Source organism: Pogoniulus pusillus, chromosome 10 (assembly GCF_015220805.1).
Source record: "Pogoniulus pusillus isolate bPogPus1 chromosome 10, bPogPus1.pri, whole genome shotgun sequence".
NCBI lineage: Eukaryota > Metazoa > Chordata > Aves > Piciformes > Lybiidae > Pogoniulus > Pogoniulus pusillus.
The window spans coordinates 9063975-9091644 of NC_087273.1; the positions used below are offsets into that span (position 1 = coordinate 9063975).

The 27670-nt window shown below is 40.6% G+C and overlaps 1 protein-coding gene across 19 annotated transcripts in view; it reads right to left on the reverse strand.

The window, feature by feature from the left end:
* Nucleotides 1-4052: 4052 nt before the first annotated feature.
* The window catches only part of CAMK2D (calcium/calmodulin dependent protein kinase II delta), a 150596-nt gene continuing 126978 nt past the window's right edge, over nucleotides 4053-27670 (reverse strand). For 5 of the 19 annotated variants that reach the window (XM_064149840.1, XM_064149833.1, XM_064149838.1 and 2 more), the window contains 6 exons: nucleotides 27501-27542; nucleotides 24996-25044; nucleotides 13490-13565; nucleotides 12907-13001; nucleotides 11104-11332; nucleotides 4054-4199 (listed from right to left, as the gene is read on the reverse strand). In XM_064149840.1, coding sequence (XP_064005910.1) covers nucleotides 4124-4199; nucleotides 11104-11332; nucleotides 12907-13001; nucleotides 13490-13565; nucleotides 24996-25044; nucleotides 27501-27542 — 567 coding nt within the window. In that variant the 3' untranslated portion in view covers nucleotides 4054-4123. Of the gene's footprint in view, nucleotides 4200-4701; nucleotides 7176-7345; nucleotides 7769-11099; nucleotides 11333-12906; nucleotides 13002-13489; nucleotides 13566-24995; nucleotides 25045-27500; nucleotides 27543-27670 lie in introns of those variants that run through there. The other 14 variants (XM_064149847.1, XM_064149846.1, XM_064149845.1 and 11 more) reach the window with 8 other exon arrangements.

Below are 27670 nucleotides of genomic sequence, written 5' to 3' on the forward strand. Positions count from 1 at the left end.
TAAAGGTGCTCTGCTGTATTCAAACTCCTTTTTGGGCTAACTTTTCAGCAAAATCAGATTTAAGGAGTGCAGTCTGGGAGGATTTCCTAAGTTAGTGTGTTCAGGCAGCTGCTAGGAGACAGAAAATAACGCAAAGCTGCCAGTTATTCACCCAGAACAAACACTACCTGTCACCAAACTGCTCTCCAAACCACTTCTGAATTATTTGGCAAGTCATCTTTGTAATTTACTATAATGTATTACTTTAAAATGTTTACATTTGATCAAGGCCAAAAGAATATCCATATGTCACTTTAAAAGACAGTTAAGCTCTCTAAGCCTACCTCTGCTGGCTGAGTATTGATGTGAAATACTAGAAACACTCCTTGCTAACTTCTGATAGTAGCTTTACCTTGTTTTAGTAATGCATTTAGTAATGAACTGACCATTTAACACCTTTATAACACAGTGGGATATTAACAAGGCTTTTCCACACAGAGTTTGGTTCTGTGTTGGTTTTTTCCTTACTTGGAATTCAAGTACCCACAGGAGGAACAGAATTCACGCATGAAGGTCCAAGCAGCACATTTTTGCCACAATGAAAAAGACAGGCAGGTTTCAGCATGGCCCAGCCTGTGCTTTACCCTCTAGTAAGTTTTACTCAGAAAAAACAAAGAGAAGCCACCATTGTTAGTTTCAGAGTTCCTTATAGGAAGTGTTTCATTCCTCTCATGCACATGCAAGAAGAGGAAAGAGAACTGCGGAGACTGAAATGTGGAAAGGGTGTCCCCAGTTTTACGCTCGCTGCAGGGGGGTTGGACTAGATGACCTTTGGAGGTCCCTTCCAACCCAAACCACTCTATGATTCTACACTGAAGTTAGTAAGGCCTCCTGAGGGGCCAGGCTATCATCCTCTGCACTTGGAACAGAGTCTGCCTGCCCTGATCAAATATTTTTGTTTTCCTGCAACAACTGTGACCCAACGGTCTTGGTGGCAAAGGAGTTAAGTGAGCGATGGAAAAAGAGCTGCTTGGGTTTGGACTTCTCTTAATTGAGCATAATTAATTGTGCTGTTTCACCCCAGGCACACTGCTGAGTTGGTGTGACACCCAGCAGAGCGATGCTCTGTGCTCACAACATCCTCTGTCACTTTGTAAGTAACAGCAGGATAGTTCATCAGCTGCTTCTTACACCAGCTTCTGGGGGTCCTGCCATTTTTGCTTCTCCTCTATCATTCTCTCAGCTGACCCATCAGCTAGTAGAGCATGTTGGGAATCCTCTGGGAACCCTGCTGAGTATTGAAGCAGTGGCTGCCAGAGTCACAAAGTCACCACAGGAAGCACAGGTATCCACCCACCAGAAATGATGCAAGAGATGGGGCAGCAAGCACTACCACCAGTACTTGAGGTAATGCTATGTCTACACAACATTGACATCTGCTCTTTGCAGTTAACTTCAGTTTAGGACAATCCCCACAAATGCCTTGTGCATGGAGGGCACAGCTCAATAGCTCATGAACACCTTCCTTCACAACTGTGCTCATATACTTACTTTTTCCTCACCAGAACTGTAAGCACTCTTAACTCTGCCATCAGCCACACCGCCGAGCTCCTGCTGCTTACTTACTCTCTTGCCAGGACAGAGGACATGGCAACTGCTTTACCTGGCGTCTAAGTTGATGTCTTGCTGTAGCACAACAGGGGTGTGCCTGGGAGTTCCCCTCTTGTCCATCCTTACTAAGGCTGTGATTTCTGCTTAGGTTCAGCAATAACCTTGCTTATAGAATGAGCTGCTAGGTGCACAAACATGGGCTCTCACCTCCACTATCAGGCCGTCTGCTTGTTAGCATGGTCTACTGATGCCATGTGTTACTTAAAGCTCTGTGACTGTCCTGGCCTTGGTCCTGGGAAGCTGTCTTCTCAGAGGGCCAGCCTTGAATGCCTGAGAACGGTCAGAGAGGAGTGGGGAAAGAAAGAGGAAGGGTCTCTTCCTTCCAAGCTCAGGTCTGCTTTGTTAGCCATGAACTCTCTCTCACTGCAGGGAGCTGTTTACCGATAACCTTGCCCCCCCTCTCCTCCAGTACCCACCTGCCAGAACACTGGGAAATCCTTGACAGTGAGCAGGGAACTCAGTAATGCCCACTGCTGTTCGTCTTGCCCTGACAGGAGACAGCATGTTTCCTCTATGGGCTGAGCTCAGGGAATAGCAAAGTGAGTAATTAGCTGGCAAGAGGTGTCCCAGGTTCCTGGTAAGTTCTACAGTGCACTTTAAGGCAACTTCTCAGAGGATACTCTCTGTCCAGAGACTGAGCTGATCCTTGCTATTTTCCTGGAAGCAACCTTGTCCCAACCACTTGCCATATTCAACTGTTTAACTCTTAACTAGTTAGAGGTCATTATGGTGACAAAGGTAACATGGGCCAAATTCCCTATTAGGTCACAACATGGCCCAGCCTCACAGCTGGGTTCTGGCAACATCCTTCAAGAAATAATGTGACTTTTCTCTAAATACAGCAATACTGCTGCCTCCTCCCTGCACCTTGTAATCCCTGTTTTCCATCAGCTTGTCTTTCTTGCATTGATTCTCCTCCCTTCACACTCTGATTAAATGCTCTCCTCATCCTCAAACTTACTGTCTGTAGTGCCTTTCTCCTGGGCTCAGTCTGGGTAAGAGCATGCTGGAAACAAGCAGCCCTTTGTTGCTGTTCTGCAGCACATGAGCACGTAGAATTGCTGCTTTCTCATTTTATATGCACACAGCCTTGGTTCTGTTCAGCCAAAGGTATCTATGCAAAACAGGGAGAAGAAAGGAAAAGCTTACAGTCTACTCTATGTAGATTTCGTTCAAGAGAGGCAAGGGTAGGCCTCAGGATAGAGAAGTCTCCCCTCTCAAATTGATCACAACCTGCCTATGCTCCTCTACAGACACGTTAGTGGCTCTCCTGCAGGAACCAGACACTCACCAGCTGGACCTTGCAGCACTGAACTTGTAACCCATTTACCCAAAGCTGTACTCTCCCAATACTTTGTTAGGAAAAAAGAAACTGAATCTCCTGAAGCAATTTGGATCAATTCAACTACTAATACAGTTACTCTTTTGACTAATGGCCTTTTCTTAAGGCGAGTTATGTTTGAAGTATGACTGTACACATTTAACAGAGAGCCCCGAGAACTAAGTAATTGTGTTTTCCATGAGCACACAGTCCAAGGAGATGACACATTACAAAGGATTAATAGCACACTAAAGAAACACTGAAGTGAATCTTCTCTGACACAATGAACTCCAGATTTAATGTACAACTCCAGGAGATGGATGTTTGCTTTCTTAACTGGAACCCCATTTTCAGGAAGTGGAATCAGTCTGATGTCCTCCAGGTACGTGTACAATGTCTGTTCAGGACCCACCAAATGAGCGTTTTCTGCCTCTGCCTCTGTTCTCTCTGCCTTCTGCCTGTGTTCCTTACCCACATTAAAAAAGGGAATGCATGAAAGCTTTGGTTCCTTTCTGCTCGGAACGAATTGCATCTTCTTGTGCACTCCTGCACAGAAAACACTATTACCAAAACCCACCAGGAGGCAGCACATTAAAACATTTGTGCTACAAAAGGACACTCACGATAAAAAACCCCTCAAAAAATAGAAACCCCAAAGTGCTGTCCCCTTCCTTATTCACCAGGACACTTGGCAAACGCATTCTTGCACCCCCTCCTTGTCTTGATGCTTTATAGACTGCTCTGTCTTCTCTACATACCTGTGATCAGTAGCAACTCCACTGCTGTCAAACAGCTTACTGCAGGCACACAGTTAAAATGGAAGTCAAACTGATTTCTGGAATAACATTCAGTGGGAAAAAAAACAATGAGTAAACAAACCAGGTAGAAGCGATCTGGCAAAATATAAACCCTCCCAACAGACTAAACAGCTTTAGCTTCCCCAGGGGTTCCCCTAAACATTCCACCCTCCTGACTCTTTTTCTGCTGTTTAGAAGCAGACAGCAAAACCACCCAAAAGGGAGCAGTGACATTTTTACTAACGCAGGAATCGGCTCTTGCTCCTTCGACAGGCTCCTGGATCACCGCCACACCAACACCACTGCTACAGCTCTGGCTCTCCACTACGCTGGCCCTGGCACAGAGCTGGAGAAATCATCTGGCTCTGAACTTCATGACCCTTGAAGGCTGGAAGTTGTCTCCTCTCCTCTGCTGCCTCGGTATTTCTTCTCTGCTGGTATAAAGGACTGTTCTCAGATGTGGCTCAGCAAAGAAGAAGAGAGACTAAAATCACTGCAGACATTTATGATAGTTTTTAAAGTGGTACATTACTTTAAATGCTAATTATTTATAGACTTTAATGTATTTTATGGTCTACAATTCTAAACATACAATGAATGGCTCTTACAGCATGTTCTGTTACACATTCAGCATGTGAAACAGTTAAGGCAGCTACAGAAACGTGCAAATTACTTAAACCACTTCTAAGTAGGGATCTATGAATCAAATCTGTCAGCAAATAGAGTGTCAACAGTGTACAAACAGGTTCTAAGGAGAGGCAGTGAAGAACTAACCAAAAGACAAATCACCAAAGCAAGCACTCAGATTTTCAAACTCCAAGAGCAGCTCCTAAGAAACTGCAACTCTGTCTCCGACTCAATTCAGACACCACACATTTTCCAGTGGGAAAAAAAATCACAGCTGAATGGAAAAATCAAAACACAAGCACAATGTTGGCAGAAATCACAAATTTATTAATTCTTAAATATATCAATCATTTACCATTATGGCAAGAAATATGTACACTGTGTCCCATGGTAAACTGCAGTGTTCCAAAATGACAGAAGTGTATTAGTTTGGTTGTGGTGGAGAGAACAAATCACAATTTCCTCACGGCTTGGTGTGGAAGACAAACTTGGTCTACATTAATACGTCAACACCACATGCTATGTTAGGAGTATAAAAAGGAAATAAACCCACCCTACACCTAATTTGTTAATCTTAAGTACATTTATGCCACTTAGAGCTGCTTCACAAAAAAAACCCAAACAAACCCAAAACAAAACAAAAAGATGAGAAAAAGAAATTAAAAAAGAGGCCATTGCTTGTTTTCACAGATCCCATTGGCAGGTTAATATGGCTCAACACATTTATTGTAGATGCTTATTTTAAGTATATATTGTTTAAAATCATGTAGTAATTATTAGAGAAGCTGAAATCCGTCTACCATACATCCACTAGTAACAACATCAACATGTTTAAGAACTGTTTTTGATTAGTAATCAACACAGAAAGGTGAAATGATACAAATTAGGAAGCTTTCCTGGTTTAAAAACTCCAGGCTGCCAGGCTGTAGATTTGTCACCACTAAAAAGGACACTGACTGAGATGCCATGCACTGTACAGCGCCGCAGCGAACAGTGAGCCCTGCTGGAAACAGAACAATTAACAATGACAAAAATAACCCAGCCCTCTGGTTTTCTACTAGGAGTGGAAAGGAATAAACCTATAAGCTTGCAAGGATGTGTTTACACAGCGAGGTGTAAAGGAAGCAAAACTAGTCCTCGTGACAGTTTGTGTTCTGAGCTAACAGCGAGAGCACTCCTGCACGGTGCACAGGCAGTGGTGGCAATGGGTCAGGGCCACCATGAGCTAGTAAAGGCTGCGAAATGCTGTCCTTGATCCTGTAATGCTGCAGGAGGGATTGGAGAGACCAAGAGCACACTGAGGGAGAAGAGGGAGGAGAAACCAATCTGTTTTCAAGTGCTAAGAGTCTTACTAGAAATCTGGTGTATTCACAATGTGTTTCACAGAATGGCCAGGGGGAAGAGGTGTGGCAGGGACCTCTGGAGATCGAGTCCAGCCTCCTTGCCAGAGCAGGTTGTATAGGACAGCAGCCAGGTGGGTTTGGAATGACTCCAGAGATGAAGACTTCACCACCTTTCTGGGCAGCCTGTTCCAGTGCTCCACCACCCTCCAAAGAAAGAAGTTACTCCTCAGGTTTAGAAGGAACTTCCCATGCTCAAGACCGTGCCCCTTACCTCTTGTGCTGTCACTAAGCACCACTGAAAAAAGACTGGCCCCATCCTCCTGACACTCACCAAAGCTGTAAGTATTGGTAAAATCCCCTCTCAGTCTTCTGCTCTCTAGGCTAAAAAGCCCCAAGTCCCTCGGCCTTTCTCCATAAGAGAGATGTTCTAGTCCCCTAATCATCTTCAAAGTCCTTCTTGTTTCCAGAGAAGCAACAGCAGCAGCGGAAAGTAAACTCTTCATACTAAGTTTTTATGGCCTAATATTTCTTAAGCACATCTGGTCTACAGCTTAACCAACTTTAGAGGTTTTAAAGCCTCCTTAAAAAATCTACAGTAAGCCCTAGAAGCGATAACAAATATTCTCTATTCTTCCATTTTAGTCCTCAAAAATTGCCCTTCAGTCATCACTTAAATCTAAAATATGCTTTTTATTTTGGTTAATCATCCAATAGAATAAGAAAGAAAAGAGCCAAAAGGGTATAGAGAAGCTGCTGGCTCCCTAGAACACTGATGGTTAATTCTGAAGTGACCAAGCCAATAAATGATGAGATTTTTCCAGTTTGCACAGACTAATGAACTAAAAGGCTTCAGCTGGTAGAAAGCCAAGATATTATCACTTCCACATTTATCAGTGATTTTGTCCATCTACGTGCTGTCGTAAAAATCTGTTGTCCAGTAATGGAGCTGCCAGCGGAAATCCTGACCGTGCCTACCAGAACCAAAGCAAAATCCTGGGACTCTGGGGAAACAGAGGAGTCAAAAAACCCCAGTTTTTAAAAGAAAAAAAGAATGGGTAAAATGTACCTTTTTTTCTTTTCTTTTTGTTTCTTTTTTTTTAATAAACAGGATAGTTTTTAAAGTTGCCTGTCAAAACTTGGCATAAATGGAGAAAGTGACAAATGTATTCTGCGTCTACTGCTGTCCATCAACTATTTGCTTTGTCTTTTATGCCTCGTTATCCTCTATTTGCATGGAACATCACCTTCATTGAAATGTTAACAGTGTACAGATGGAATATACAGCAACATGGTGCATCACAAAATGTGTTACATGAAGAACCTTCACAACTTCATGCACTCAGAAACATGCATGAAGAGAACGGGATGGCCAAGATGGTAATCAACCAGGTGCGTTGGGTACAGAAAATGCAAGAGCGGCACCGCTGATATTTTTAGCTAGGAGGAAGGAGACAAAAAAACAACAGATTGCCATTACTGAAGTAACATCACCACCAGTTTACAATACATGCTCAAGTGTTAGCCACTACTATTTAAAGTATAATCTTCTGAAGATCATTTAACACAATGCTGTGAGGAAAACCAAGGGAAAAGAAAACCCCAAACGCTCAGGCAAAACATTCTTTTTATTTTTCAAACCACTTTACAGACATTTTCCATCTTTACAACATGCCAGAGAGGCTGTTAAAATGAAAAAGGAAACTGAGGCAGGAAGCCAAAGCTCCTTAACCCATTTCTTAAAGGAAAGAGGGCAGAATTCAGAGGGAAGTCTCCAAGTTTAACCTGCTTCCTCAGCACGTACGTTACAGACACTGCCACGGACCGAGATTCTCACACAAAACCCAAACCAAGTACAGGGAGGAATCAGGTGTTATTTACATGCAAGACATGCGAGAGCAAAGTATGCAAAGAGAAAACCAAAGAAAAGGAATGTGTAAGCAAGTAGTTAACTAACTCAGCTGAAAATACTAGTTGTATTACCGTAGCATCTAGGGCCCGAAGTCATGACTGGGATCCCGCTGTGCTAGGCACTGTACAAACACAGAACAAACTCTTTACTGAAGTCTTCCTGTTGTTTGGTATTTTACTCAAAGTATAAGAAGGTGCAAGGTGTAACAAGTGAAGTAATACAAAAGCCTGGGAACCTCAGGTCTGAGTTTAGGCCTGGGAGTCAGTTTTAGGTCCCACAGCCCTTTGACTGCCCGCATCATGCAGGTCCACTCTGTGTATATGCAGACACATCAGCACAAGTTCTTAAAAACATGGAATACAGAAAAATTTCCTGCCATCAGACAGATCACTCAGAGAAAAACAATGGACAAGCCAGAAACCAAAGTTTGTCTTGTCTCACTCACAGCCAAAAACTACAAATAACATTTATTTATAAATTAAACCTACATGTGTGCTCATGTTTTTTTTCCAAGTAAATTATCTGCTCTAAGGAAACTTTTCCATATTCCTGTAGCTGCCAAAGAGCTTATTTCTGCCCTCAGATTTATGCACACTTCTTGCTGTAGCACTGAAAACAAGTATAGTACTGTGCTTGCAGCAACTGCTGAGACATCGGCTAGGACACAGTGCTTGTAAAAGCAGATCACAGCTCTAAGTGCTTCTACAAACTTATTAGATTTGAAACTCTTCTCCAGACTTTACATTTAAATACATTTTATTATGGAAGTGCCATTATTATCTACTGTGTATTGGCAGTAACTAAATAAACATTTAGAAACAGTTAGAAGGGAAGGATAATTTAGAACACTGTTTTCATTAAACATTTTATGTAGTTTTCCTGAAATGGAGTTACTGCTACACTGCTGCTCTGGCTGAGAAAAGTGAAGTCTAAGGTAGCCTAAAAAGATGTTCAGGATGGGTTATAGAAGGTGCCAGAAAGGAAACTACCCCTTACACTGGAGAAGCTGGGGATTAGAGGAAGAAAGTGTAAGATAAGTCAAATAAAAATGACAGTGCCTGGGCTGAGAGGACAACTGTTAGCCTAAAGAAGACTTGCTAGTCTCTGCCAAGGACCTGAGCACAAGCAGGAGTGATCTCAGGTAGTACACTTACACTTAGGTGAAAGGCACCATAAATACAAAGGGAAAGAACCACCAGATAAACTTGAGGGCTGGGTAATCCAGAAATGTTACAGGTAATAGCAGAAGTACAAAGCTACACACAGCATTAGTTTCTGTACAGTCCTTGCTTGGAAATGGCAGCTGAGGATAAATAGGTGGCCAGTTTAGATGACCTGCTGACGTGATACAGGTGACAAAAGTGCAAAACCCATGCCAGAAGATAGTAGATGTGGCATTCTCCACAGGGAAAAGAAGAACATTGTCAAGTTAAATAAAGCCCTGGCCGCAACTGTACACAGTGTTTCAGAAGAACTCACACTAATGAAATGACAAACCTCAAACTAAAAAAGACAGTGAAAAGCTATTAAGGTAGCCAAGAAAAAGCCAACCAAGTTAGCATTGTTTATTTACCCCATGAAAATAGAAGGTGGGAAGTGATCTAATCAGCCTTTATATGGAACAGCTCATGTTTGCATATCTATTTCCACTATAGAGCAATGACAATGAAAGAATAATTAAAGACACACTGAATACAAACTAAAATTTAGATGGGAAAGTAAGGTTTCTAACCATCAGAACAACAATGTTTTAGACTATGATATAAACAAGTCCATAAAATGACCTTCTGTCTTTATAATTCTTTCCTTTAAATATGCTTATGTTAAAAAAGGAATTTATATCACCTCTGTCCCAAAACTTTTCTCAAAAAAAAAAAGAGAGAGAAAACCTCCAAAACCTAAAGACAAGACTAAATTATTATCTAGACTAATTCACATCGCTCTGATATAAACATCTAGTGCCCAGGGTGCAGGTGTCAAGTTGAAGCTTTCACTTCTCTCACTTACACTCTCTGGCTCTACACATAGCCAGGGCAGATTCTTTGACAGAATTCTCCTTTAGGAAAACACCAAAAATGTACATAACACTGCATTCCAAAGAAATGCAACTGCTCTTTCAATATTCTCTCTTTAAACGCTGGCAGTGCAGGTGGAATGTGATATGTGACATAGTTCCTGCTCCCATTGGTTTCACATTTTTTAAGCAAAATTCATTAGGTATCCCTAGGTAACTGAATTCTTTTTTCCTAAAAAGTAAAAAAACTCAAAACAAAAGACAATTCATGCCCCCTGAAGTTTAACACTTCATTCTATGACGTTCCTTAGTGTATCAAGCATTATTACATATAGTACAACAATGTTGCAAGTTGTAAAATATGGATGGAGCTCAAAGGATGCAATCTAAACTCTTACCATGCACACCAGGAAATTCAGACACTATCCACGTTAAGACATCTCACACAAATGTAATTCTGTCCTATACAGAGGGCTTGCACATGGCTACATTGAAGCCTACACCAGTGCTATCCAATTTGGAAAGAGCCAAACCTAGGCCAGAAGTCAGTGAGGTTAGGCTCTGAGGAGCACAGCAGCACTAGTGAAGGCTGCTAGTAGAAGAAAAGCAAAGGGCTTGAGCACAAGCTGTGATTCTTCATTGTGTTATTGTAACTACGGGTGTGCTGTACCTGGCACTGCTGAAAATCTGGCTCCAAGAATTCAGGTTTGCTTGGGGTGAGTCACAGCGTGACTCCGAGGGTATGAGAGGGCATGCAGAGATGCCCAAGTGAACAAGAGGAAAATGGTGAGAAGAGAGAGGCTGATCCATACAGGAACTGTGATTATCAGCAACTACTCAGTGGTTAAGCAGAGAGTGTGTGGGAAAAGAGGTAAGAATGTGATAGGTACTTGTATAACTTAATTACAATGTAAACTGGCTCAAAACCAACCTGCAGTGAAAATAACGAGGCCTGAGTAAGTAGACATGGCTGGAAATCACACCAAGTATTACTCAACCTTCATTTTTTCAGAGCAGTGACACTTTTTACCTTGAAATCTTCTGGTCAGCTCTAACGGTTCCATGTAATCTACTGCTTTTTTATTGGTTCAGATTTTCCTGATGTTCTATTTCAGGTTTTCCAATCTTATTGTGTGTGATTTGTATCAAGCCTTCTCTACATGATCATATTTTTTCTGCTCTCCAAGCTGTCAGTTCAGGGAGTAAGTTGGATTCAGTGGGCATCACAGTCAAAACCAACAACAACAAAACAAAGCATCATTTAAAAAATAACTGCACCAATACTATCTGCACACTACTGAATATAATACACACTGCATAAATGACCACAAGAAATTACACTATCAAGAGAACGGTTTTGTAGTTTTTAAGGCCAAAAGCAGCTATCTGACTATCTGGTCTGACCTATATAGTTTAAGCTTGTGGTCTGAATTGTTTCTTACTTGATAGGTACTGTTGGTGACCCTGAACGGTGAAAATGAACGTTCTGCCACTTCCCGTCGCGGCGGTGCCAGACCCGTGTCTCCTCTGACTGCATAGTCTTTGGCATCCCACTGCCGTCCATGTACTGCGTCAGCCGGATGTATGCGATGCAGGCAGCGTCCTCACCCACCAGGTGGACATGAGGGTTGAGGATAATGGTGTGGATTGGCTTGTTACTTTTGGATAAAGCTAGGAACAAACACACACATACACACACAGAGGAGAAATTACATTTTCTCCATGCAAGACAGAATTAGTCATAGAATCGCACAAGGACCTCCAGAGATCATAGTCCTTCAATTCCCCTGCAAAGCAGGACTGCTTAGGGCTTACTTTGCTTTTGCACAGAACAAAAATCTCAAGATGAGGTGATACAAAGCAATCTGCAATATCACGGAGCAAAGCTGGAGGTGGGTAGGTTCAGACTGGACATAAGGAAGAAGTTGTTCAGCATGAGAGTGGTGAGAGCCTGGAATGGGTTGCCCAGGGAGGTGGTTGAGGCCCCATCCCTGAAGATGGGGGCTTGGAACCAGATGATCCTTGTGGTCCCTTCCAACCCTGACTGACTCTATGACTGTATGAGTCTATGATTTAAGTCTTTGCAGACTATCACAATTGATGTCTAGCTCAAATACACTGCAGAAATGAGCACAGACACAGAATCAAGTATGTTTTCCCCTTTCCTGTAAGAAAACTAATCCAGTGCTCAATAGTACAGATTATTTCAGAGAATCACCATTCTGGGGCTGGAAGGGACCTCGAGAGATCATCGAGTCCAAACCCCCTGCCAGAGTAGATCACCTAGGTCAGGTCACTCACAACACTATGTCTGATGCCATGTGACACATGTACATAATATTTTCAGTCAAAAGAGTTCATTTTTTAACTTAATCTTGTGACATATTTAATTGAGTGCTGTGACCTATGAAAACTAAACAGCAGCAGTAAAGAAAGGAAATGTTTTTTAAGGAAAAATATGGAAAACGCTGGTTTTGAGATGAAAGAATTCAGGAGTATCATAAGTCTATTTTATGGTTACATGCTTTACATGACCCCCTATAATGTTATTTAATCCCCTCTAGGGGTAAGTTTTATTTCTTATAGCTGACATGATTGCAATATGTATTACATATGTTGATGTTTTTAATATATTCACATGCACAGCAATACACAAGACAGCCAATCGGATCCTCAGTGCTGCAGACAGACCAGGCTGCCTTCCCCAGTGCATCACTGAAGAGCTGTTAGCTGCAATCACTGTAATCACACGATTCAGTGACCTTTCTTTTAAGTATACTCAGAGTATGAGTATAAATCATCTTCTGAACAAAAAAAAAAGACCCTGCCAAAGAAGGCCTCACAAGTCAATGGTGCTATATGCAGGAACGTTTACTTGTGACTGAAAGCTCCAGGGTATTTTTTCTGCCTCGCATCATTATTTCAGCAAGATTTAATTATAGTCTTTCTCCCAGTGGAAAAAACACAAGTATGAGAGTTACTCATCCATGGTTTGTTTTTTCTCTTATATATCTTGACTGCCTCTTTTTGAATATCTGAAACAATACTCTGCTATCCAGGATGCCCTCCATGAATGAGCATAGCACTAACAGGCAGAAAAAGACATAGACTGAAACCTTTAAAAAATAATACTCTTTTCCCTGGCCAAATCAATGAACTCCCAAGCCAAAATGCTAACGAGACCAGAGAAAACACAGACAAAGGGAACAGATGAAGGCTGACAGTGATGAAGAAGCTATGCTTACCATTTTCAAAGTAAAACCGATGGAAGTCCATCCCTTCTACTAGATTACCCAAAGCTTCAGGTTCAAAAGATGTAAGGCCTGGATCACAGATTTTTCTGTGGGAAGAAGAAATTCTGTAATGAACAGTGCAGTTGTGTAACATAACTCTGCAGAGATTACTTTCTAAATGTTCCCTTTATTCCTATTAGATTCCTGACTTACCTGTGCTATCACACTGGAAAAGAACAGAACATAAACGGGGACAAGTAGAGAAGTTGTGGTTTCACTTCAATTAGTAACTTTGGCAGCTTACTTCAGGTAGACCAGATTTCATGAAATCATCTTCTGACTAAACACCCAAGAATGCCAAAGACGTTCTGAGGCAACAGTATTACATCTAGGAATTTTTATTGGTGAGTCTTAAAAACTGCTTCTGTGCAATCCAAAGGGTATTTTTTTTCACCTTTTACATCATTAGTGAAATGAGATATTTCAACTGTTTCTCTTTTAACTGACAAACACACTCATATCCAGCATCCACACTCGCACATAGAGTGTCAAACACATCAACTCTCCTCACTGCTCCCAAAATCAGAAAACTTACGTGTAAGCTTCGAAGTCTCCATTGTTGATAGCTTCAATCAACTGCTCAGTAACCTTGATAATCTCCTGTTTACGTGCTACAGAGAGAGAGACAAACACAGCTCTTAAAATCGAAGGCACAGTGGAAGGAGCCAGCTGAAGGGCTGTCACAACAGCTGTAACAAAGGCATCCTGTCATTCCTCACTTGCACCAAGGCTTCCTTCTCTTAGCCCAAAGTACATGATATGTTGCTGCTTTACACTGGTTTGGCTTCAGTGTACTCCTGTATTCATGAGGAATTTAAATATGGCAAGATCAACCCAATCTCCTAGAAAGCTTCTAATCATCTTTCCTCTACTGAAGGACTTGCTGCTGATAATGCAAAACCAAACCATACCCCAGCTCTCAACTACAAACAAAAGGAAACTGAGATTGTTTCACAAGCCATGCTCTCGTGTTTCATATACACGCTCAGGGCCTTTCCCTTTTAAGAGTCTAATGCTGATTTTCAGGAATCTTTCTAATACTTGTTCATTTTGGCCAAACCTGTACACTTCACAAAGAGGAGTTTAGGCCCTAAACCTATAAACAAGACTGTCTGGTGCAACACTTGTGGGTTACATGTAACATACACATCAACACAGAGCTAATGACACAACAACAGTGTCTTCCAGCTCTGACTCCAGTGACTGTGCCTGTAACTGAATCACAGAATGACAGGGGTTGGACCTGACCTCTGGAGATCAACTAGTCCAACTCCCATGCCAGAGCAGGTTTACCTAAAACAGGTTGCACAGGACAGGATTCAAGTGGGTTCTGAATAACTCAAGAGATGGAGACTCTGGGCAGCCTGCTCCAGTGCTCTATCATCCTTAAATTAAAGAAGTTCCTCCTTGTGTTTAGACGGAGCTTCCCACGTTCAAACTTGTACCTGTTACCCCTTGTCCTGTCACTGGGCACAACTGAGAAAAAGCCTGGTCCCATTATCCTAACACTTACCCTTGAAGTATTGATAAGCTTTGGTTGTACAATGCTTAACCCATCTCTATTACCACAAACCTCAAGCAGATCATATTGCAGTACATCTCGTACTACTAAGTGCTAAACACTACCAGATGTACAATCCATTGCAAACAATAAGCAGAATAGGTATTTATCTTAAGTCTATTCAAACTCAAGCAGTGTTTGCACTTGCTGTAAAGGCAAACACAGAAACAAAGTTTCTCCTTTATCTATTAGCCAAGAAAGAAGCCCATAGCTCAGTGCTGGTTCATTTGACAGAGGTTACACTAAACCAGTGCAGAGTAAAACAAATTCCTGCAAGTTTCTGATTATTGCCACTACCTTACTCAAGGAAAGTAAGATGGAAAATCTGACTTCACTTTGAAATCTGAATTCTCCTAGACATGTCTGCACTTTATAGTACTGTTTGGTTCAATCTCATACAAATGAAGTTCATCCAGACCTGCAGTGCTCTCAAATCCAGAGTTTTGTGGCTTTAATGCTAAATAGGTAAAGCAGACAAGATTTTACTGGTACGTTTGCAAAGTTTTTACTTACATTCAAGTTATTATTAAGCCTCAGAAAATCAGTTTGGAAGGCTAAACTTGAAAGAACAAGAAATGCAAGCAAGCAGGCTGTAGTAGCTCTCTCGTTCAAGCAGTAATTCTAACTCCCCTGCACACTCCCACATGGAGACTAGACTGTTTACACACACACAGAGATACATATGAAATGTTAAAATCAAGTACTGAGAGAGCTCATTCTTCTTCAAAAAGAACATACTGGGGGCATATGAAGAATGCAAGTCTCAAGTGCCATACTGCAAGAACTGGCACTTTGCTGTTAAAGAACCTCTTAGTTTCTTTTAAACTCCATCTTTTTAAAGTGCAAACCTAATATATTCAGATAAAAAGCAACAAAAAAGAAACCAGCAAGAATAGAAGTGATGGAGAAAGAAGTGCATATAAAGGTCCAGCAAGGCTTTTTGTGAGTAATTCTTGACTATGAGATAGCATGATGGGTCAGAATATTTCAATTAAGAATTAACTTATTTTTCACAAAGCTTGTGGATAGAACAAAGAATTTCGATGAAAAGATGTTTTGACTGCAGATCAACAGTGTTTAAACAACGTGGACCAAACCCTGGCCACAGTATGGCACTGTCAATAGAGGCCAAGTGGTAGGGTGGTTGAGTAAGAAATAATGGTGTAGTGTTAGAAAAAGCTGGCAAGACCAACTCCAGAATATGCAGTGAGGAAATGACAAGTTCTGCATACCATATCTCATATACAATATAGCTAAGCTAAAGGATTTGATTAAATAACCTGGAAAGACATTCCAATCAGAGACTAGGAAATTGCCAACTATTAAATCAGACAGTGCAAAATGAGGTAAAAATCTCTGATGAGCTGCTACATAATCAAGAGATCACGTTGTTGGTAATGTCAGCAATGAGAATGACTACAAAGGTACTGTAGTTTCCACAAGAACACAATTCTACCTTCACTTGGCCAGTGACAATTGGCAACATTCCCTTTTCGCTAACATAAAGTAGTTATCTTCCAGGTTTTACCATGAGAAGCTCACAGCTAACTTACATGTTATAGATACTCTGACAGGGAGCAGCAAACAACAGTGAAAATCTGAAGATATTCACTCACTGGCATCTGCTTGTGCCTTCAGCAGCATGTTAAAGGAATGTCAATGACAGAAGTTCCTTCCTGTAAATCTGTTAAGATTTTTGGGACTTGATTTCAACCAGAATGGAAAATTTTGCTATTGTGTATTCTGAATAATAATTTTTGTGTCAATCAAAATGCTTTACTCCAATCACACCTTCGGTTCTGCACTGTATTACAAGATACTATTCAAGATCAAACCCAGAAGGGAGGAATTGAACTGCATTGCCCAATTGTTCTTTTTCTTCTTTTTACTTCTAAAATTAAGTTGCAGTCAGCCTGGAGAAGAGAAGGCTCCAGGAACACCTTAGAGTAGCCTTTCAGTACCTGAAAGAGGCCAGAAGAAGGCTGCAGAGGAGCTGTTTACAAAAGCCTGCAGCGACAGGACAAGGGGCAGTGGTTTGAAATGAGAGAAGAGCAGATTGATGTGAAGAGCAAGTTCTGTGCCTTGAGAGTGGTGGAAAAATAGAACAGGTTGCCCAGGGAGGAAGTTGAGGCCTCATCCCTGGAGACATTCAAGGTCAGGCTGGATAAGGCTCTAATCAAGCTGATCTGGTGGAGGATGCCCTTGCTGACTGTGGCTGGAGTTGGATCAGATGACCTTTGGAGGTGCCTTCCAAACCAAACCATTCTACACATCTATGTTTTCATGAAGCTTTCAGATGGGAACCACTAATAGTACAGACTTTTGTTTCAGTGAAGTTTCTTTGGGCGGTGGAAAGCTCAATCTACAAGAATCGCACTGAAACGCGATTGTAGGTATGTGAAAATCAAGTCTTCAGAAACACATGTATCAGAAACTACAGCTTTTGTGAAACACCAGAAAGAATCCTTGGTAACTGATGAACCACACCACGCTACCCATGAATTTTACAACTGACACCAGTATTTTTGTCCTCAAATTAATTATTTAAACCATATTCTGCTTCTTTCAGAAACTGGAATATCTTTCTATTGTTATCAATGCTGACTACATAATTACTATCATGGAATGGTTATTAATTACCCCCACTGATCTTATAAAAGTAGGAATAAACTTTTTACTTGTTCTTTGACATATTCCTTTTAACACAAATGTCCCTAGCAATGGACCTCATACTAGCAAAGTATAAAAGCAGCATTTTTGGTCTTTCAGAAATTAGCTTGACAAGTAAGAGCACCACAGACAGCTCTTGCCACAGGGTCTGTAAAATCTGCAACAAATGACCTTCATCTTTCCAGTTGTGGAACTGCATACCCCTGTTTGCTTGGAAACAGAGAATGATGAAATCCCTGCTAAGCAGTAAAGCACCTTCCCAAGAGAATGAAGTGGTCTCTTCAGAGTAGCACATGAATTCCAAGACCATTAAAATGATTCTGTTTTTCACTTCCTCATATGTTGTTTCTTGAGGAGAAAACCCTTAGAACTTTGAAATTCAATGCTCTTAACTACATATCTTAGTAGACTTCAGACTGGATTAACCTCACACCCTTCTGGACATGGATAAGTATGGACAAGTGAGCTTATTCCCTCAGCTCCCCTCCCTGACAGTCAATGGAGAGAAACAGGCGCTTTCAGGGCACAATTCATCGTATCCTAAAGTAACTATTTAAGACAAGAGTGACTCATCTGACCTATTTGCATTAACCAAAGGGAGTCTAGAAAACTAGCACAAATATAGATAACCTACATGGTGAATGATGTCTGCATCTGAGGAGACAAAACCTACTCATCGTGCTATCATTTTAAAACAGTACAGTCCTTAGTAAGGCAACACTGGTCTGCTAAAATTGAATGGCACAGTATAGAGGAATCTAGCTTCATTTCTGCATGAATATCATCACAACAAAGAGCACTCAGATGGAAAGCATACAGGCACTAATGCAATTTCTATACTCTGAAAATAACCAGTTTGAATAGACAGAGGAAGAGACCAGAAACTGTATCCAGTGTTCATAATGGACTCTAGCTATGTGGACGTACTCATTCAACTTCAAGCATGCGTTGCTACCCTAGAAGTAGAGAAACACAAATGTCACAAAACGTTTTTCAAAGCTATTCTCTTCACACCAGTATTTGAAATTTCTCTTCCCTCTGCTTAACCTTAAACTTAGCTATGAACCAAGCCATTGGAGTTGTCACCTTAAATGCAACACCTCTTTCCCAGCACCTGCTGATGCCGAGGATTCATTCAAATTATGATACAGGTGGATGGTTTGCACAATTTTTTTTAACTGTCTTTCACCTTCTGAAAACTTGTAAGCCTACTACTTGTCCAATGAAAAAAAAAATCATTATGCAAGTAGGCAAATAAATGGAAGACTATCCCAGTGCTTTCCCCACACTAACAAAAAAAATCAGACAAACTGAATGCATCTTCTGTCTAAACCTTTATCATAGTCTGATGTGAACCAACTTGTCATATGTCCCACATTATTTTTATTCGTATGGAATTAATTATTTCTAAAGATGCTCTCTTCCTGGGAGCTACTATACAATTAGACTATAATTTATACTGTGTGGCAAACATTGGCAATGTTTATTTTTTAATGACAAATCACCTACAGTCTCAGCACAAAGCCTTATCACGGTCACTGCACTTACAAGATACTGCACTATGGCTTCTCAACGTGTTACATTAAACACGGAATCTGGCTGCTGTCTCAAGGAATGATGCTTAAAGTCATGATAACTGCAACACCAACAAGCTTTGCTGCTGTGCACATGTTTATTTGAACTGTACCTCCCATCTGATTACTCTGTGTAAATTTAGAGAGATCTTCTTGTTGTCCACTATTGTAGTCAATAATAATCCTCAATTCTACATCTCTTTCCTTTTAAATATGCTTTAAAAAGCAATGGGATGTGTTCAGTTAGTAACAGCAGTAATAGTCTCAAAACAGCAATTCTAAGACATGGGGCATTCCCCCTTTATATTCATAAGAAAAATGCATTACCTTTAAAAAGATATTATTCTGGATCTCAAGCACCTGGGGCTGAAATGGAGAGGTTTTATTCTCCAGGATTGACTTTAAATATATTATAACCCTTCCTCAACTGGTCTATTCTCAACATACCATACTGAGATCACCTTTCTCCTATGGCTGTAACAGAGGATTAAAGCCCATCAAGTATACCAGCTAAGAAATGAATGTTCTTCTTGTTTGTAATTAGAATGTATATTGATAATTATAGTAATTGCTACTTAACAACAAGCAGAGAGTGAATCCAGCTTCACATTACACAGAGCTAACACTGCAGATTCTTCTGGTTCTCACCTTCTTATCCCTATGCTCTCACAGTAAATAGCTGTCAGGGATGGATATTCAAGCAGCTCATCTTTGGAGCCCTTTGCATTTCCCAGACACTTCTGACATAAAGAAACTGCTCATGCCTCTGACCACCACATCTCCCACCCCATCATGTAGCTGATTTTTTATTCCTCTAAAGTCTCAAATTCACACAAAACACTGACTTGAATGCTCCTGTGATGTAATTTCAAGCTCATAATCAATTGACCCACATCACAATCTCCATCAAGCTCAGGAAATCCCATGTAGTTTACCAAAAATCTCACAGCAATATGAACCTTCACTGAATTTTTAAAGCACTGCTCACTGCTAGTGAAAATAACTTCATTGCTAGAGCTGCTTGTAGCAGTACAGAAGCTACTAACACAAGGCTTTCCTGCTCTCAAATTTAAATGGCTGAAATTGCTCATGCTGAAGATTCCCTTTACAATTAATTGGTCACTAATCATTGCAGATCTTCTCCTAAAAGTATGAAACTTCCCACTTGCCAGGGATCAATCCTGCAAGCTAAGAGCTGTCACAGCAGCTTTAAGGTTGATTTATCAATGGTGATACTAAAAAGAAGTAATTTGAGGGCATACATAAACATACAAGTAATGTGAAGGCCTTATTCAGGATCCAAACCAAGGCTGAGTAGCATCTGTCTCCAAGTTGAAAATTACTGCAAAGGTTACCTCTGCAAGATACCACTTTCTGAAGTCCATGTTACAGCTGACAATAACATTTTTACAATTAATAAAATCTGCCCAATAAAAATCTCAAAACTACTCTCCATACATTTGTAAGCCCTGAGACAAGGTCATTCCTAGATGAGACAGATCACAGTATCGATCTTTTTTGTGCTGCTGTCAGAAGACGGGAAGGGAAGAAGAGGAGAGCACAAAAGAGTTCATCTGGAGAGATGAGTCTCTCAACTTACACAGTACAGAGGAAGGAGTGGAGTGGAAATGCTCAGACTCGAGCGAGTGACTCTCTGAATTTGCATTTTTCCTGAGCTTGCCCGCTGAATTGATGGAAAGAAACACAACATATGAACAAACAAAGATGGCCAGGTAGAGTGTGATCAGAATCCTCAGCAGGCACTGGCAGCAGGAGCGGCCGCTGGGGCACGGCAAGGCTGGTGACCAGTGAGATGAAGAAGCAATGGAAGAGGAGGAGTGGTGTGTGGAACATAACCTCTCCATGTCACCCTCCTTTTTGAGAGCTGTATGAGGGTCAAAAAGGCATGAAGAAAGAAAAAAAGAGAAGGCCAAAAGAAAAATAACCATAATTTAATTACAAGCAACAAGAACTTAAAAGAAAATAATCTTTGAGCACACAAACAATGCTGGTGATGTACTTTTGGGAGGTCATGTGGGTGGAGAAGAAGAGTTGTGAAGGCCACAGGCATAAATCACTCTGTTCAGATGCCAGTGTAAATTTATCCCTCTATCTGAGATATTACAGGGATTTGAAACAGGGTTTTTCCATTTTTTTCTTAGAAACTTGAAGTCTTTTACATCAGAATAGTATTTTCCACATGGATTAGTTTGGTTTCTTTCAATTGCTAAATACAGGCAACAGATATACAATGAAATAAATTACTAAAATAAATGAGAAGACCTGCATGCTGAATGGTTCATGTTTGAAGCAAAGGATCCTACAGATGAAGTAGCCAGAATTCACCTAGTCTGTAAGTGCCTTACGACTCAGCAATTTTTTCCCCATCAGAAATTATCATTCTTCTTAGCGCTTCCATTAATTCATTTCCAAGGGCAAAATAAAAATACCATGAGAAATCCAGATTTCCTGATCAAGACAAATTTAACAAGTCAGGTTTTAAAAAGCCTGTGTGCACTGCTGGTAAAAATAATGATGGGATTCTACAGCATTACTGAAGAAAACGTATCAATCTCTTCTCAGAGAGCTGCTGCCAAACAGTTCCAAGCCTCATTACTGCAGGAAGGAGAAATCCCACAAGCAATTCCAGAAGGTAGCACTGCCTAAGGCCCAGTTTTTGGTATGTTCTTTCTGTCTGCTCTTGTCCTTCTATTTAAGGGGGATCACCATGGGATCTGCCCATGTTTGATGATTAATGTCAAAAATTTAAGTTAGCAAGAAATCTGCACTACAGCTTCAAGTGATTTCAGACTCAAATTCTAGAATTAGGTTATTCTCTGCATTACTAAAACTCACTATGTTTTGCCAAGTGTTGTAAAAGATAGGTGGTCCAGTACTAAAAGATGTAGTGCATACATAGGCAAGCCAAAGTTATGGACACTGAGATTTTTAGCAACTAATAAAATTTAAGTCTGATTTTATTGTCTTCAAGCTAAAAACCTGTCTTCAAGAGTGAAAACAGAGTGAGATCCTGACATGAGAGAATATTGCATGCATTACCTGTCAGATATGAGGTAGAGAATCTGTTCCTAAAGGCACATTCGTGAAAGCTAAGACTCTCCTCCTTTTCTTTCTTTAATTGCTGCCTTTCTTAATGAATCATAACATTTGTCATGCTTTGTACAGACATGCATGTGCACACACGCTCCCACATGGCACCCAAAAGCACAATTGTGCTGCAGAGACACAGACTCAACGTGATCCACACAACTTTAAAGAGTTAAATCAATAAAAATACAAAGCCCACATGATGCAGGAATGAATGTTTGACAAAGGTGTGGGCTGGTAGCCTGCACAAAGGAAAGAAACTTCTACCTGTTTGTACAATCTATGCAGGGTGTGGGAATAATGAAAGAAGGAATGAAGTCTGCAGAGAAGAGCCACTCTCTGTGAGGTGCGGGTCACACCACAGAGCTACAGAACAGGCTAACACCACTTCTCTTACAGAGTGGCTTCCCCATTCCTCTTCTCCTTCACGGCGAGGAATCTCTTCCCATCTTGCACTCTATGCTGTGAAGCAAAAACATTTGGCTGGAAAAGTTCCCTCTAGATCTCAAATTTGTGCTAAGCATCATTTTGAGCACATGTATAAGGACCAAGAAAGTAATTTGAAAGAACTCTCTCTGCTACCTCTGAAATCCATTCCTTCCTACCAGTATCCTATCTCCTGCTGACAGCAGTAGCTCTTCCTGACAAGAAAACAGCTTTCTCTCTATTGCCCTAGACAAATCTACATTCAGAAATCAAGCCTGGTGTAGGGTGAAAATCTTTTTCCTAAGTGCCTTACTAAAGCATGAAGCCTGAGCTTCTAAGAGCTGTCAGGGACTGCCTATTCCCTGAATCATTCTAGAAACCCTCGGGGTATTGTTACCTTTAATTTATAACAAAACTATCTGAAAAGCAGTCTCCAGTGGAAATGTGAGATAAAGAAGTGGAAACCAAGCAATCTTGCCAGCAATTAAATAGCAGAGAGATAATATTTGTTTTTTTTCAATAACCAGAAAATGAAATCCCTATACACTCAAATAAAATGTGCACTCAGAGACTGGTGAAGAGGACAGTTGTACTGTCATGTCTGAGGCCATGGACCTCAAACAGCCTGTACTGGTAGACAGAGGTTCTTGTGGTCATCTCAAATGTCACCAGTCCAAACTGTCCTTCTTTATGCAGAGAAAGCATCTTGCCTTTCCACCACAGTAGGGAAAGAGCTACTACTTCTGCAAGCTGAACACTACAGCAAAGAGAATGATACAAGCAGCACTGTCTTGTCTCAGACCTATTACTGCAAGAGCCCATTCTCTGTTTTGGGAAAGAAGCACTTCGTGGCCATCCAAACTGCTTTTAACTATGATACTACAGAATCACGTAAAAGAATGAGGCAAAACTTTTTCCTTGCTGCTTTTCTTTTAACTCTATGCCTGAGACACAATTCCATGTGCTAAGCTTCAGAGGGTATAAATATCCTACTGTTACACATCCTGCTAAATCATCACACAGAGGCCCTGTAATTACATTGTTCATTTAGTGAGGTTAGTTGCTAAACTAGATATAATGGGAAGAAACAGAAGGTATTATGAATGAAGGTGAATTACACTGCACTTTCCTCTGCATCAGCTGCAGGTACCTGTAATTGTTCTCCAAGCCTTTACTGTGCATGAACTCAAACCGCCATCACTACGTTGGTATTGGGAGTGAGCTGTGGTTGTTAGGGCACCCAAGACTTTGTTCAAGTGGAAGTGAAATGATTCACTGCAACTCTGAGAACAAAGCCTCAGCACCAACTAGAGCAAGCACAGCTCATACACCACTGTAAGTTATCATTTACAGCTGCATTGCTACTAGATGTGGATAGAAAATCTTCTGCCCATGGAGGGAACATCAACTAAGAAGTAGAGACAATTACTGCAGCACAGCAGATGTTAGCCTGTAACACCAGCTGAGTAACTCTGCCCTTCCAAAAGCAGAGTGAAGAGCAGCAGCAGGAACACAATGCTAGGCTCTTGCCACACGCCTGCTCTGCTCCCCTGTGCAAACCTGCGCTGAGCTGCCATGACGCAGATGCCTGATGAATCTCCTGTGTAGCACAATATAAAATCTGCACTTTCAACACCATGCTCCTTGGCCAGCCTCTACCAGCAGACTGTGCTTTCATCTTTACTCCATCAATTTCTCACCCTGGCAAACATGCGTAACACCTCTTAAACCAGTCAGAAACTCAGTAGTAAATAGTCTTGGTACAATTCTGACTACTTCACGTTTGATTCTCTTCTAAATTTTAACCCACTCCTCCCATGCTCTTCAGAGGCCAGTGAAGCCCTTCAGCAGATTTAAGTCTTTTATTTTAGGACATGCTTGTAACACTGACTTCTTGCAACGTTACAATGGTTCACTAAGTATTCTCTTCTCTCTTCCATTCTCCACTATCATCTCTGGCTTACATTTCCCCTTTTGTTCTTTGACGCCAAAAACCAAACTTTTCTGTGAGCAGCAGATACACAAACCTAATACTCTTTCAAAAACCCCTTTGTTTCAAAACACATTGTTATTAAAGTATAATCACAATATAATAGAGGAGGGAAAAAAGGGAAACAAACCAAATATTTGTGAAGTTGCAGAATTAATTTTCTAAAAAACAAATACATTGATTTTGGCATTTTTTAAAGAATTAAAAGAATATTAAAGTAAGTGCAGAGTCAGAACAAAAGAGAAACATGAAAAAACGCTGGCATCTGAACAGAATAAAAATTAAAATGATGAATATGGTAAAAAAAAAGCACAACAAAAAAACCCAACCAACCAATAACAACTAAAATGCCCAAATCCAAACAAAAAATGAATACTGAAGCTACAATAATGAAGTAAGAGTTACAAAGCATTGACTTAAGACATTTTTAATCTACTCTCATTATTACTGAGACTGGTATCTTAGTTAATAAGCACTAACTTTATGTTCTTCATCTCAACACATCATGACAAATGGTGATTTGGGAAATGAGAAGTTAAAGGTAAGTCTGAAACACGTCAGGAGTAATGCAGGGTAGTATTAAAAGTAATTTCTTTTAGACAAGGAAAAGAAGTATCCTCTCTTAAGAGACTCATTAGGAGTTTCTATCTTAATGCCCACTCACATAACTCATGTTATTGCTGCTCTAAATGCTTCAAGATGAAAATCATACCTTTCACATCCTCATCTTCAATGGTTGTATTGGAGCTCTCTGTTGACTCCTGTTGAGAAGCACAATGTAAGTAAAATGCATGAAGCAAGCCAAGCCTTAAGTGCGTGCCCTTGAAAATGCCAGTTAGTTACAGATACCATGCAAAGCCTTGAAGCGGGGTGGGATGTAATTCACAAACAAATGGCCACACATTAGGACGTTTCCACTTGAGACTGGAGTCAAACATCGCTATTCTCGACAGTAGGGACACAAATACATTTCCTGCTGTCTGATGTTTTTACTTCATAGGAATGTAACAGCAACTTTTTGTAACATCCAACTGTACAAGGTCCATCTGAGATGTTCTATGAATTACCTCAGCCAAGTAGGAGAACTTGCCAATTTAAGCTTAGTGATTAAACCGACTGTGCAAAACAAGTCATTCCATTCCAGCTCTTGGCTACACAGATTTCTGCATGCTACAATTTACAACTGCTCTCCTGCTCATGTGACACACACAGTGTGCATGAGAGTCTCTCAGTGAGTTTAAAGATGTTGGATCAGATTGTCACTTTAATACTGTTTTTAATAACATTTTTTTCTGAAGGAGATGGAGAATTGAAAAACCTAATGTTAAATGTTTTTGACAAACCAAGGTATTTCTGTAGTAGTGCTCTTCAGCAACCAGTCCTGTAGAGGAATGACTCATCTATTACAGTTCATACTTAACCACAGTGTTAAAAAGGCAAGGATACTGTATCTTGGTCTTTCATGAATTACCAGAAAGATGAAACATTACAGGCAAATTCAACAGGGCACTGTCAAATCTAATAGGCACACAGGTTTAGAAAGCTGAAGAGTTTTTAACACACAAAGGGATTTACTGATTTATTTTTATCTGAGAAACAGGACTAGTACTTTATTTAGCTCTCCAAAGGATTTTACAATTAAACACCAAAAGGCAAATTTGACAGTGTCCTTTATTTACTGTGTCCTCATAAGGCTGAGCTGAATGTTCAAAACAGTTAAGGCATGACTCAGACCTTAATAAAACAAAACGTACGTGAATCCATAAATAAAACCACATGAATTAATTCACACACAAACAAAACTGAACAAGGCACCATGCTTCTCCTCAACTAGCTGGTGTTAGAAGTTTCACTCTACACAAACGTGTCATGCTTTATCACTTAACATACTAGATAAAGTCCTTCCAAGTAAGCAACCCCACCACGACCCTCAAGTTGTAAACACCATGCACAAGCTCACACGGCAGATGTAGCCTGTAACACTGAAGCATCCACTGCAGTTGCCATACTACAGGGATCAGTCTTTCAGACAAATTTATGACCAACTCTCCTCATTAAGTGGTTTGCTGTGACCTTTTTGGGACATGGAGTATCTTAATTGCTACGATTATGTAATGAAGTCAAGTAGATGTAGTCATGCCAGTATTTAATCTGGGTTTTCTTGTCTTCTGTGGACTCCAGTGACAGAGCTTAGACTGCATTTCAAACACAGGCTCTTTGGTGCCTGCGAGTTCCAGCGTGGGGAGCTGAACATGTAGTAACACGAAAACAGAAGCTCTGTGTTGGACAGATGCAAGGTACATGAAGGAAGTGGATACACAAGCACGATACACACCAGCAGCACTTTCATGCTCAAGGAATGCCTGCATGCGGTATTTTTTCACTCGGACTCAATCCTTCTCATATGAAATAACCACAAGTAGTTAAGACTAGAGAAATGAAATGTCAGTTCTTTCCGTTAACACTGTAAACAGTGAAATTTGTGAAGAGTAAACTCTTTCCAAGAAACCTAGGGACATGTGTTATATGTAAATGATGGTATTTCCTGGCCCTTTTCAAGTCCATGCATGAAAAAAACAAAACAAAACACATTTTAGGAATCAGCTGCCAAAATGCAAACAACAAAATACACAAGAAAAAACAGCATGAAGAAAACATGTACAAATAAATAAAAAAAAAAAATCAAGAGACCTCTTTGTCACTTGAAATGTTAAATGTTTTTAAACTGCTCAGTGATGTTATGGAAGAAAACCAAAGTCCTGTGCAAAAGACACATCACAACACAGTGTATCAGCATGCTAGGAAACAGCGGATGGCACAAACTGAAATGACATCTTTGCTTAAGGTGATAACTGCACATCAAACTTGTCAGTATGATCTCACCACACTCTGAGAGCAGTGTTCTTTGGTTTTATTTAGACTGCAGCATTTCTTGCTGAATTGAGAGACACCACACTCTCAGAGCCTGGCTGCACTGGCTGCAGGAACTCTGCCAATTGCTGCTGACCCCCGCCCAAGAGATTCAGAAGCTCAACAATCACCAGGACATACACAGGAAATAGACACAGATGAAAACAGGCTCAAGAGACACCAGGTTAACAAATGCAAGAATGAGATTTTCCTTGCTAAATCCCTGGAATGGCCCTGTTTTGCTGTGGAATAGTGGATGAGATGTGTGGTGTGGAAAAGCAAGATGGAGTTGGTTCTTTCTGAATACCTTATTTCCATCAGGGTTGTGGATTACTGTAGTTTGGGGCTCCTGAGCGAGAACAAAATAAAGAGAAAAAGAGTTCCCATTGGTAATTACATTCTCATGACTGTGAGGGAGTGCAAGAAGAGCCAGCTCACAAACGCTGAACACTGACAAGAGCTAAAACAAATGTTAAC